The sequence below is a fragment of the Danio rerio genome, chromosome 7 (genome assembly GCF_049306965.1).
Source record: "Danio rerio strain Tuebingen ecotype United States chromosome 7, GRCz12tu, whole genome shotgun sequence".
Classification (NCBI taxonomy): domain Eukaryota; kingdom Metazoa; phylum Chordata; class Actinopteri; order Cypriniformes; family Danionidae; genus Danio; species Danio rerio.
Window position 1 is genome coordinate 22,536,167 of NC_133182.1, and position 12,480 is coordinate 22,548,646.

At 34.5% G+C, this 12,480-nt stretch overlaps 1 protein-coding gene across 1 annotated transcript in view; it reads left to right on the top strand.

The window, feature by feature from the left end:
* The window catches only part of chrnb1 (cholinergic receptor, nicotinic, beta 1 (muscle)), a 33,130-nt gene that overhangs the window by 5,052 nt on the left and 15,598 nt on the right, over positions 1-12,480 (top strand). The window contains 5 exon segments of the mRNA NM_001253810.1: positions 826-959; positions 4,972-5,016; positions 5,229-5,338; positions 10,366-10,474; positions 11,092-11,236. Of these exon segments, the coding sequence (NP_001240739.1) occupies positions 826-959; positions 4,972-5,016; positions 5,229-5,338; positions 10,366-10,474; positions 11,092-11,236 (543 nt within the window).

Sequence of the window (12,480 nt, forward strand, 5' to 3'; positions counted from 1 at the left end):
TCCTGTACAGTTGTGTCTGCAACATTTATATATTTACAGTATAATCACCTTAAAAAATGGGGGTCGCGAGTCACTGACATTGTTATTTTGGGGGTCGCGGACTGAAAAGTTTGGAAACCCCTGGTCTAGGGTACGGTTCGCACGAACACTGGTCCGATTCACTTTGATATGAATGCAATTGTACAAAAATAACGAACCACCAACTGCACAACAAACTATCGTTTTCATAATGTTCATCCGTGTGTGTGTGTCTGTGGATCACGTACTGTGCCAGGGCAAACACAGTGATAATGTCTGCTTGTCTCCTCCAAAAACAGCTTCTGCAGACATTGCATTATGTTCTGAAAGTTTAAATTTCTCATCTCAACTCGCATTGAATAATTTAACCTTATTAATGCTTTTTAAATTGATTGAACATAAAACAATTAAGTTGTACCTAAAAAATCCTCAAAAACTGTGTTGTTTCAGCTTTTAAACTTTAAAAAAAGTTATATATTTAAATAGCTACTTATTAAATAAATACATATTTTTTTGAGTTTACATCTTTAATTACACTGTTGACCATCTCTTACATCTTAACATGTCCTGTCCCTAACCCTACCCATATCCTACCTCAAGAGCACCACTAGTGTTCTGCAAAACATTATCAACACAGTAAGCACATTGCATTTATATTTTGATGCAAGTACATATTAGTTAAGGCCACTTAACATAAAGTGTTACTGACCAGGTTTTAGACTGCAGGCTTTTAATCCTAAGAGTATTGAAATTAGGGTTGTGTACATCTGCTTTGCAAAACAAATAAGAGCAACATGTTTCCTGTAGGTGCAACCGAAATGGAAGATAAGCTGATGAAGAAACTGTTTTCTGCATACAACAGTAAAGTTCGGCCTGCAAGGAACCCAGAAGAAAGGGTTGTTGTGAGGATAGGCATGATACTTTCATCGTTCGTCAGCCTGGTATGAATATACAAACACACACATATATGTATATAACATCAGTACAGATACTTTAAAGGGATAGTACAAAATGTACAGTTTACTTACTCTCAAGTGGTTCCAAACCTTTGTGTTATGGTGAATACAAATGAATCATGGAAGTCAATGGTTACAGGTTTCCAGCTTTCCTTCTTTTTGATATCTTCTTATGTGTTCAGCAGAGGAAATAAAGTTAAAATGTATGTATTTTAACATGTATGGAACAAGTCAAGGGTGAGTTAATGATGACAGAATTAAAGTTTTTGGGTGAACTGCCTTTATAAAACAGCATATATTGTAAAAAAAATATATATTTAATAATAATAACTATGATTAATAACTTTTTATTACACCACATGGTGCCCTGTTGTATTTGGTGTATTTGTGTTTTATTGTAAAGCATTTTGAACTGCAGTTTGTTTGTAAAGGCTCTGATACAATCAAAATTAATGACACAAAAATATAATAAAACTGAAATCATAAATAACATGACCTTAATAATAACAAAAAATATGATAATAATTCATAAAACTAAGAAATGGTATGACCCCATTTAAGAAATACAGAAAAATTTAGTTAGAATCTGTTTGCCAAAGGAAAACAGCCCCATTTCTATGTAGGCAAATAAGAAACAAGTCTGATGGTTGGTTCAGCTGTTCACTGTGTGAATTTGGCATGTGAATCAGGCAATACTATCCATCACTTCCTAACACAAGGATTTAATGAGCAGGTCTCAGGTAACACTGCACAAACAGATCTGCATTCTCATTGATGTCTCCAAGTTTATGTTTCTTTTTTTACTTTTCTTTCTCAATATCGTCTTTTTATTATTCAAAGCGGAAAGGAACATGACTGTTTCTACAGGCTTTATAAACTGTAATTTCACATGAATTTTACTCCAGAAAACCCCATGTTGTCAAAACAAAACACATTGAGAAAACATTCATGTAGCACACGACATAACTGTATTCAGCGTTGAAGCACATATTAATAATATGAAGTGTGTGTGACCCATCCCCCAGTGTTTGTACTCTGTACGGAGACTGGGACAGCTGACATTCCTACGCTAGTTTTAAATAGCTTTCAGGACTGGATTCTGATCTAACCATTGACTCTCAGGTCTTTTCCTTGTCTGCTACTCATAGCCCATCAATAGGCCCACATAGAGTCTGTGCCCGCAGATTTTAAAGCCCATCATTCAATGTGTTTATTCACTTGTTTAAGTGTGTGTAAATATATATATTTATTCAGTTTTCAGATTAATTTAATTTATGTTATGAAATAAAAGTCTTTTAGGCAATGTATTACATGAGAAAGCTACTGTAGTTTTGTTTACCAAACAAGTTCTTCCAATTGGATCTGTGTTCTAAACCATAAATATATGATAAGTAGTTATTGTGTAGGGTTTGAGCACATATAGTCTTAAACCATTCCACGTAAATCTGCAGATTTGTTTTTACACAATTCTGAGCAGAAATATCAAATGAAATACGCAGCCCCAGTCTGGCACTATCACCTTCTTTTACCAATTCAGATAGGGGTCCCATTTTTTGTGTTGACTCAATTTTTTTTATCACAATCTGTAACACATAACAATACATTCCAAAAAAAATGCACAAAACAATAGTTTTAATTACTAATTTGTAATAAATGGTTTATTTTTCTATTTTCTAGTTTTTTGCCATGATGATGGCGTAATAATTTATTTATTTAGCAAGATACTAATATTCAGCTTAAAGTGGAATTTATAGAGGACCTATTATGCCCCATTTTAAAAAGATTAAAAATAAGCCTCTGATGCCCTTAGAGTGTGTATGTGAATTTCTAGCTCACAAATAATGTTTAAGAACTCTTTGAAATTGACACTTTTAGGCTTTTATTTCTGTTGTGCCATTTTTGGGACTGTAGCTTTAAACTCGAATGGCATTTAGCTTTTTTTATAAGAGGGCGGAGCTACAAATGCCTATGTTTTAGCATAATGGCAGATCCAAAAACAAGACTAAAGTACTAGAGTGAGATTGTCAATAAGGGGAGGGGCTTTTGCCCTCTGATGACATGTAAAAAGAGAGAATGTCAATCAAAGTGTTTCTGCAGACTTTTTTTTTCATCAAGTGTGTTTATAAAAAATAAAACTAATAAATATTTGCCATCACAAGCTGGTTATATTCAGACAGACACACAACTGTGTTTTACCTCTTATAAATGTGACTTTTATAGGTCCCCTTTAAAAGTTTAACTACGTTAATATTGTTACCCAAGCAAGTTATTTAGGCAAGCCTTTGACAACAGTGGTTTGTTCTGTCTATTTGAAAAAAAAAAAAATTAAAGATAAAAGTTTTGACCCTACAAATTTGAAAAACATTTATTCCAGCCAAATGTATTGAAATAAATAGAAATACAGTTCTCCATGCTGCATTAAAGTTGATCTTTATTGTGTCTGTAGAGACAAATAACAACTTTAAACACCTAGATTGATATGAATCCATCATTTTGTGATTTGACTGTGCCATGCACAAGTTTTCAGAAATACAAAGATTGTAATTTTCCCCTCATTAAAGCCTTTAAGTTCAAAGTCTTCTGCCTTTTTGTCTGACTTTCATGTACTTCAAAATCAAAAATTTTAGGATGTTGTGCTTCACCTCAGGTTAGTTTAGTTCATGCGGTGTAACACATTATCAAAGACTTTTAAATATATATCCCTTTGAGAAAATGAATGGGAAAGTACTTCTGAAGCCGGTGCTGCTAAAAAAGAGGCCAGACAGACTAACACTTTTTATATGTCTTTGAAACAATTCCCACTGGCGGAATTAAAAGTAACCCAAAAAAGTACTTTTTCTAAATTGTAAGTAACCAATGGCTGCCAGTTTCTGACATTCTGTACTTTATAATATCTTATTTTGTGTTCAACAGAGAAAAGATGCTAAAGATACTGTTTATGGAAGAATATCAGTTATGATCAGCCAATCATCTCTTGAATGTGGGATATTGATCCTCTAAACCAGTGTTTCTCTACCATGTTCCTGGAGGACCACAGACACTGCATGTTTTGGATGTCTCCTTTGTTTGTCACCCTTATTACTGGTCTTTCAGTCTCTTCCAATGAGCTGATGATCTGAGTCAGGTGTGTTTAGTTGAGAAGACCTTAGCTGCGTCCCAAATTGCACACTATACACTATGCACTCATGCACTATGTACTTATGCACTTACACACTCAACAGGATAGTACATGTATGTAGTGGCGTCCCAAATGGCACACTAATGTTTTTTTACTAAGCGGAAATTCAAACCGTTTCCCTGATGACGTTTGACGGTTGCCAAATCAGTGAAATAAACGACCGAATTATCAAATAATACCTGCCGCGAGTATTGCCGCATTCACCATCGGGAGACGCTATTATCACTCTTGTGGGAGAATTTTGCTTTCACAATCCAAAATAAATAAAGTTATTCAACATGTGCGTCCGATAGCTCCGCCCCTTTCGCTACGTAAGCAAACCTGCGGTCCTTGAGTGCGTGAAGTGTCCATCATTACACACTTCATTTTAGCGGCTGAATGAGTGCATCATCCGGGTAATTAAAGTGCACTTATTATTTTTAGAGTTTTCAGTGTGAACACACTACTTACACTATTTATACTACAAAATGGCGTAGAATAGTGCATAAGTATGCGATTTGGGACGCAGCTCTGGAAAATGTGCAGAGCTGGTGGTCCTCTGGGAACAAGGTTGAGAAACGCTGCTCTAAACCATAGGTCTCAAACTCGATTCCTGAAGGGCCGCAGCTCTCCACAGTTTTGCTTCAACACTATCAAACCCAACTGATCCAACTAATTAAGGTGTTCAAGACTACTAGAGACTATTAAGCAGGTGTAAGTTGGAGGTGGTTGCAGATAAACTATGCAGAGCTGCGGCACTCCAGCAAATGAGTTTGAGACCACTGTTCTAAACACTTTGTTCTATGTTTTGTTTTTGTTTTTTTGTGTTTTGTGCTTTAGAACATGAAAGATGAGGAGATGAACACCATTGTTATGATGAACTTGGTAAGTCAACACGGATCAATATAGCATAACTTGGGATGCAAAATGAAAAATTATGCAAATGGCGCTGATAATGTGTATGGAGATATTAGGTTTTGTAGAGTTAATAACACAAGCCGGTACATTTGATTAAATAATGAACTGTGTGTACTTATAATTTGGAGGATGACCCTAGTTTATCTCCACTTAAACACTCACCTTTTGTGCTCTTGCAGGAGTGGAATGATTATCGCCTCTCCTGGAATCCCAAAGATTATGGAGGAGTTGATGTATTGCGGATCTCTTCAGGAAAAGTGTGGCTTCCTGATATTGTTCTCATCAACAAGTGAGTTGAGAGTGTGTGTGTTTTGCTTCACATAATATCTCAGAGACCCTACGAGTGCCAGGCACATTATCTTAGAGAGCCTTTGCTGAGTTTCTGCAAGAACAGCAGAAAAAGCACAGAAATTATCAAAGCTGTTGTGAAGCTTGTCAGGAGATGCATGCACAAACATTTCTTTCTGTCTCCGTCGGTTCCTTTTTTCTAACACTCTCGTTGCAAAGACCAGGTAGACCCCCATCACTGCTGGTGTAAATATCCTCCTTTCTTCATTTATCTCTGCTTTATAGCCAATTAAACAACAGCACACTCTGCCAGCAGCCTCACTGTTCCTGCATTCACTCCCACACACTGTTCAATGAGGGACATCTTCGAGTCCCTGAGCACCATTAGCGTAATAGATGGGAAGTTTTAAAGGCCTGTTTTTGTGTCCGGTGAGGATTTTACACCAGTGCTGGATTGTTTAAGGGCTGAAAATGTAAATCTTTCTGAACTGTTGGTGTCATGTAAAAAGAAACAATAAATAATACATTTCATTGTTATATGTCAAAAACTTCTAACCACCAGTGACTGGCAAGTGCTAGATTAAAAGAATAAGAGTAGTCGATGTACTTTGCATGCTGCATACCAAGTGATATGATTTGTGTGAACAGACTGAAATGTAAGTGGTCTACTATATATTTTATGTTATTCCATAGCATTCTGAAATTCCTCATAGGTAATGGGAAATATTAATAAGTGTGCAGGATTTTGGTTAGACTTGAGCTCACTAATCTATCACACTTTAGAATAGCTCGCCATCTTGCAAAGTTAGTGAAAACTTGAATGTCAATCCTTCCAGTTGTATAACATAATATAAAACATACACTATATATATATATATATATATATATATATATATATATATATATATATATATATATATATATATATATATATATATATATATATATATATATATATATATATATATATCCAGCAAAAATAGGCATGCCTAATCAAGCCTATACTGTGACCTGGTCAGCTAATTAAAACATTTTATACATAATTTTATAATTGTGTTGTTCACAAATTAAAATAACTTGTTTGCACGTTTTATAACTCTAAACCTGCATATAATTTTTTTAAGGCTGCTTCTGTCCTCCGGAGGTCACATTATTCGAAGCACCTGCATATAAAGAGTTCAGATGCAAAAACCTCTAAATGCCATCTGAAAAGTTCTCCTAAAATGAACCTTTTTCTCATTCATCTATGTTTATGTTCAGTTATTTCACTTTAAAGGCAATGAAAATAACTTATTTGTTACTATAAAAGTAGAATGACATAGCCTACACACAGGAGATTGGAATGACGTGCTGTGTTTTCTACCATGGCAACCTGGGTGCCGAAATATAATTGGTTAAACTGGCAGTGGGTGGAGACCAAAACAAAGACAAGCATTCTGACACGGAATGCACTTTTTTAAAGCAGAATATTTGACTTGTATATATATGTCACACATTATGGTATTTTTATGATTTAGAAGCGTCAAAAACTGACATACAGCACATTTAACATCATTAAGTGTAAGTGTTATTGTGATCAGTGTTCATTTATTTATTTATTTACTTGTTTTTTTTTTTCTCTAATTCTTTACATTCTTGAGTGTACTCTGAAATATTTCAAGCTGGTTTTTGACTGCAAACCACATTACAGACTTCTTAAAGTGACAGTTCACTCAAAAATTAAGTTTCTCACCATTTACTTACATTTAAATGCTGATTTACACTTTTGCATCAAGTGCACACGTATAGTCCAGCTCAGCCATTGCGCGGTCGCACACCCTTGCCATACCTCTCAAAAAATTAACTACCTGTCGAAACGACGCCTGGCACAAGCTCTCTGATTGATCGGCATGGTAGCTGTGATCAGTGTAGGCAGTGCTGAGAGCTGCAAGTCCAATGGAGCAATTGTTTAAAAGTGTTGAGTCTCCTGTAGGAGCTCTAGTTGTAATATTTTGTATTGTGTTTAATTTATGATTAAAGTTATTGCTGGTTAGTCGGTTCCCGCCTCTAAATGAGCAAGTTTTAGCTACTTGTACATATAAGGTAACTGTTGTAAAAAAAAAAAAAAAAAAAAAAAAATCCACACAGAGGAACATAAAAATCTACTACCAGTTAGCGTTACTGAAGTGTTATTGCAAAGCAACACAAACAGCATGCACATGTAAAAAATGCATGACTATGCACAAGACATGTGCCGTGGGTCACAGCAGTCACTCCACACAGAAGTATGAATCTGCCTTAAGTGGTTCAAATCTTTTATGATGTTCTTTCATCTGTTCGAAAAAAACAGGCTTTGACATCCATAGTAGATACAAAAAAAAACAAAGTCAATGGCAATTTTTTTCTGTTTTTACATTGTGTTTATTCATCATACTTTCTTAATCAAGTATGATTGTTTTGCTATGTTTATTTCAGAGTAAATCATGTTGTGCATGCATGTTTGAGATTTGATCAAGGGATTTTTATCTGATGTCGTATTGGACATAAATGTTTTTTTTTTTCTCAAAGCTGAAGACTCCTCAATGTTTGTACAGTACTGCACAGTTCCTCTGACAGTAAAACACATTTTCTTGGACTGTCCTGCTTTTAATGATTCCAGGGCCCTGCTTTAGTAAGGAGGTTCAACCAACTCGGTGTTTAAACTTGAACTGTTGATTTACCAAGAGATTAAAAACTCAGAGTTTTTGGTTTCAGAACAGCTGATCTGAGTTGGGTCAATCAAATTTGAGTAGACCAACTTAGACTTAATAAATTATAAAAGGGCAATATTAATGGAGTGCACATATTACGAGTGACCATGGCAACATCTGAAAAAAGAAATCAGCATTTCTTTCTCCAGCTGAACTTGATGTGCTCATGTAAAGTTATAGCAAATATGACCATATATTTAAAAAAGCAACAACACTGCATCGGCGAAACACAGACAGCATAGGAAAACAGCTGCGCAATTTAATGCGTAAGTTTACATTTAAAATATTTAAATATTTAAGTATAATAAAAAAGTAATGTAATGTGTTCCGTTTATTACATTTTCACTTGAAAAAGTGGGGAATTGGCCGTAATTTTGATGTTATTTCAGATGTAACTGCAATAAATTACACAAAATAGGCCACTACATAGTTTCTACAACAAATTTGACAATACAAGAATGCATGCAACCTTAGCTTAATGTTCAGTGGAAATGTTTAATTTAAGGTTTCCGCATTTACATGCCTTGATCAGTTTAAAATTGAGTTTTTAATAGATTTAATAGTGCATTTGTGTGTCTGCCTTTATTATTGATCAAGTGGTAGAGGTTGATATGACATTTAGCAGTACTAAAATTTTATGAATTTAAGCTGGTTATTCATTAAAAAAAGGACAAGCCATTCTTGTACGTGACTTTGTTCTTTGTGTGACGGAAATATAGGTAGCCTAATACCTATGTTTCCATCCAAAAATGCGAATTAAATTTATATGCAAAATGGGATTATCGCATAAAAGACGTGCAAATAAAGCAGCGTTTCCATCCAATGAATTAAAGAGTACAAAACCGTCACTTCCTGATAAACTTAGCGCCAAATATCAATTGTAAAAACAGAATTTACTGTGGTAGAAGAAGCTGCAATCTTCTATCTTTTCTTTATTTAATAAATGACTTTCACCTCAGAAGACAATGCAGAAACACAATGAACGTGTGGTGGCATTTGAAGCCATGAGACGTGGAGAACAGATGCTCTTGACAGCTCCAGACGCACTGGAGGTAATTAATAATATAATAACATTTAATACTGAAATGGTTAAGGCGCTTTAGAATGACCAAAACAACAGTTCAGATGGTTTACAATGTGCTCAGCCAGCTGGTTTGTCCATTCACACACATTTTCATCAGCATATGATCTCTTATAACAAACCTTTTTTAAAACACATACTACAATTTGTTCAGTAAAAGTGTTACCATCAAAGTGTATGCGCATCTTTTCTTATTGAATAAAAAGTTTATCCTACTGGGTTATGTTTTTTATGCCCATTTTCAAAAGTTATGTGCATCTTGGCTTATCCATCAATCATTTTTTATGTGCATAACCAAAATGCACATTAAAATAGGTGGGTGGAAACATAAGGCTAAGGCTAAAAATACAGATTTGTCTTTAAAAAAAGGGGAAAAGAGCGACAGAAACTCTGAGTTTAGAGAATAAAACCTGCTCCTGACCAGGTTAGGTTCACAGAATTAATTACCACGGTAACTGACTCTGAGTTAAAGTTACCTCTCTTTCAGAAACAGGCTTGACTTACCCTGCTTTCTCAAGTTTGACAAACCTGCCATCTTGAAATGGAAAAGCCAGAGTTTTTCTCATTTCAGGGTTAACTTACTCTGAGTTTTCACTTAACCTCCTTACTGAAACAGCGCCCAGAAGACTTTTTTTATCAAATTTAAGTTTTTTATAAATTTTATAAATTTCTTTAATACTTAAAGACATTTTTAGCAAAGTGAAACCAGGAAATTGTTTTGAATTTTCATCATGTATTAGCATTAAAAATCTTATTTCATTTATGTTTTCATTTGTTTGTTGATTTTTAATTGTATATTTATTATTGAAATGTTCTTGCCATGAAAATAGCCTTTGTTGCTGACATGGCATTAAATAAAAAATACATTACATTACATGTGTGCGTTTGTGCAAGGGAGAGAGCAAACACTGAAATCTGAGCTCATTTCTATTCGCAACCGTTCCAAAATTTGTCAATAAGGACCATCTGATTTTTTAGGTGTTTTATTGGGTAGCAAATTAGCATATTTCTGGAGAATTTTTGAACTTGCCTAAGACACATACCTACTATGTATGTACTTATTGAATCAATGCAGTATGTGGCAACTTTATGTAGTATGTAATTGTTCATGGAGACATAAGGCCTAGTCTATGTTTCTCAGCATTAGTCTGAGTGTTTTTATGTTTTAGTAACAGTTTACAAGTTTATGTGCACTCAAATTCTTGTTGGTGTGTGCAGTAATGATGGCGTGTTCGGTGTGGCGCTACAGGTCCATGTGCAGGCCTACAGTAACGGCCGCGTGACATGGACTCCACCAGCTCTTTACAAGAGTTCGTGCGGAGTGAAGGTAAAATTTGCTATTTTTTGCTGCTTTTGTAGGAAATGTGTAAATCACGATGAAGTAATAAAAGTCAGGTGCTGCATAATGTTGTAATTGTGTAAATTAGTGCTGTGTGAAACATTAACAACATGCCATAAAAATTCTAAATGTGTATTAATGCTTTCTTTTGAGCACGCATTGTTCTTGTTGATGAACGCTCTGCACCTTGTGTAAATTCTGTAGGAATAAGCATTAGTTATGGATGAGACCTTTAAATACTGTAATGAAGTGTAAAATCATAAGAAGTGTAATGGAGCGTTAAATCACAAGTGTTTATACTCAGCACAACTGCGCTATGAATATATTACAGCTGTACACTCCTGGCGTGAAGTTCATCTTTTAAAAACAAAAAGTCTCTCTTCCCTTTTCCGATTTGTTTGTAGTTGTTTTGTGAACTTTTCTTCCCTCCTCATTTGTAGTGCTGCTTTTGTTTGGCCTTGCTCTAGTTTGCCTGCGTTTGATGTTCTGTCTTGTCTTTGTGTGTGAGAAAAGCATAGATGATTAAAGAAAGATCTGAAAGGAAAGCCTGTGCACACACTTACATGCAAAATCTCTTTTTTCGTTATCTTTTTCTTCATCTGCAGGTGACATACTTTCCTTTTGACTGGCAAAATTGTACCATGGTTTTCCGCTCCTATACATATGATTCTTCAGAAGTGGATCTTCAACATGCCCTGGATAAAAGGGGAAAGGAAATAAAAGAGATCATCTTGGACACAGGCTTTAGCGGTAACAGCATGATAACATTCTCTTACCAGTCTTAAACAATTTAATATACAATTTACACATTTTTTTCACCTTTTAGCATGTGTTTTGGGGATTTTTACCTTTTTAAAATTCCTTTAAATATATATTGTTTTACTTTTTCTAAATTGTAAAAAAAAAAACTAAATTGTATTGCTGTCATTTTGGTGCCCAAATTAAATTGACAAAAGTGTATTAAAGTAAAGTAAAATGTCTTAAAACAACTTTTGTGGGGGGGACTTGAAATTGGGGTACACACGTTTCATTAGCCTTGATTCCATCCAAAGATGCAATACAATTTATTAGCAAAACTGGAATGTCGAATAAAACATTTGCGAATAAAGCACCATTTCCAAACAAAATCGTCACTTCCTGATAAATTGGCAAAAGGTGTCAAATATCAAAAGAAAAATGGAAGTTGCTGCATTAGGAGAAGGCCTATTTTTGTATACATTTTTTGTAGAACGCATACTTGGCAAACTAAAGACTGCTGCAACTGAGTAAATCTATCTAACTGCACATCACATGTTAAATGAGCAAAACATCAATTATGACCATATTTGAGAAAGGTTGGGTTATTTGGTGAAAAAAAATCAGTCAGTATTGACTTGTATACTGTATTTACAAGTATGTTTATCACTTAATATCAGAGAAGATATGATAAATATTGCCATTTGTGATAATCCAGCAAAATTACTTAAGAGTGGACTTGGCAAAAAAAATTGAGCCACTTTTCAAAACTTTTGGGCAGATTTTGAATGGTCATTGGGATGGAAATTTTTCTTGGAAATTGCCTCTTTCTGATAAGTGAAAGCTTAAAAAGCAGACAACTGTTACAGCAGAGCCCACGAGCCCCTATTTCACTGCTCTGGAGATTAAATAAAAGCTCTGAACTCCCTCTCTGCTCTGTCAATGCATGTCATGGAATCAATATGAAAAATGTAACACAATCTTAATGTTAAGGTTTTATATATCTATTTATTAGGTTTTATAAATGATTTGTTAAATTGAATTTAAAATACTGTAGTTATTTTCTGAATTTGTCATATCAACTGACAACTTACTTGGCTTCAATAAGTATTTAAATGGTTTTGAATAAACAGAAGAATAGTGTAGCAAACTTTGTGATTATGCACTGTAATGAAATTCCAACACAAATCGATTAAGTTAACTTAACACTTTTAAAAAATGAACTGAACATAAAAAATTAAGTGGTCCCATAAAATCTC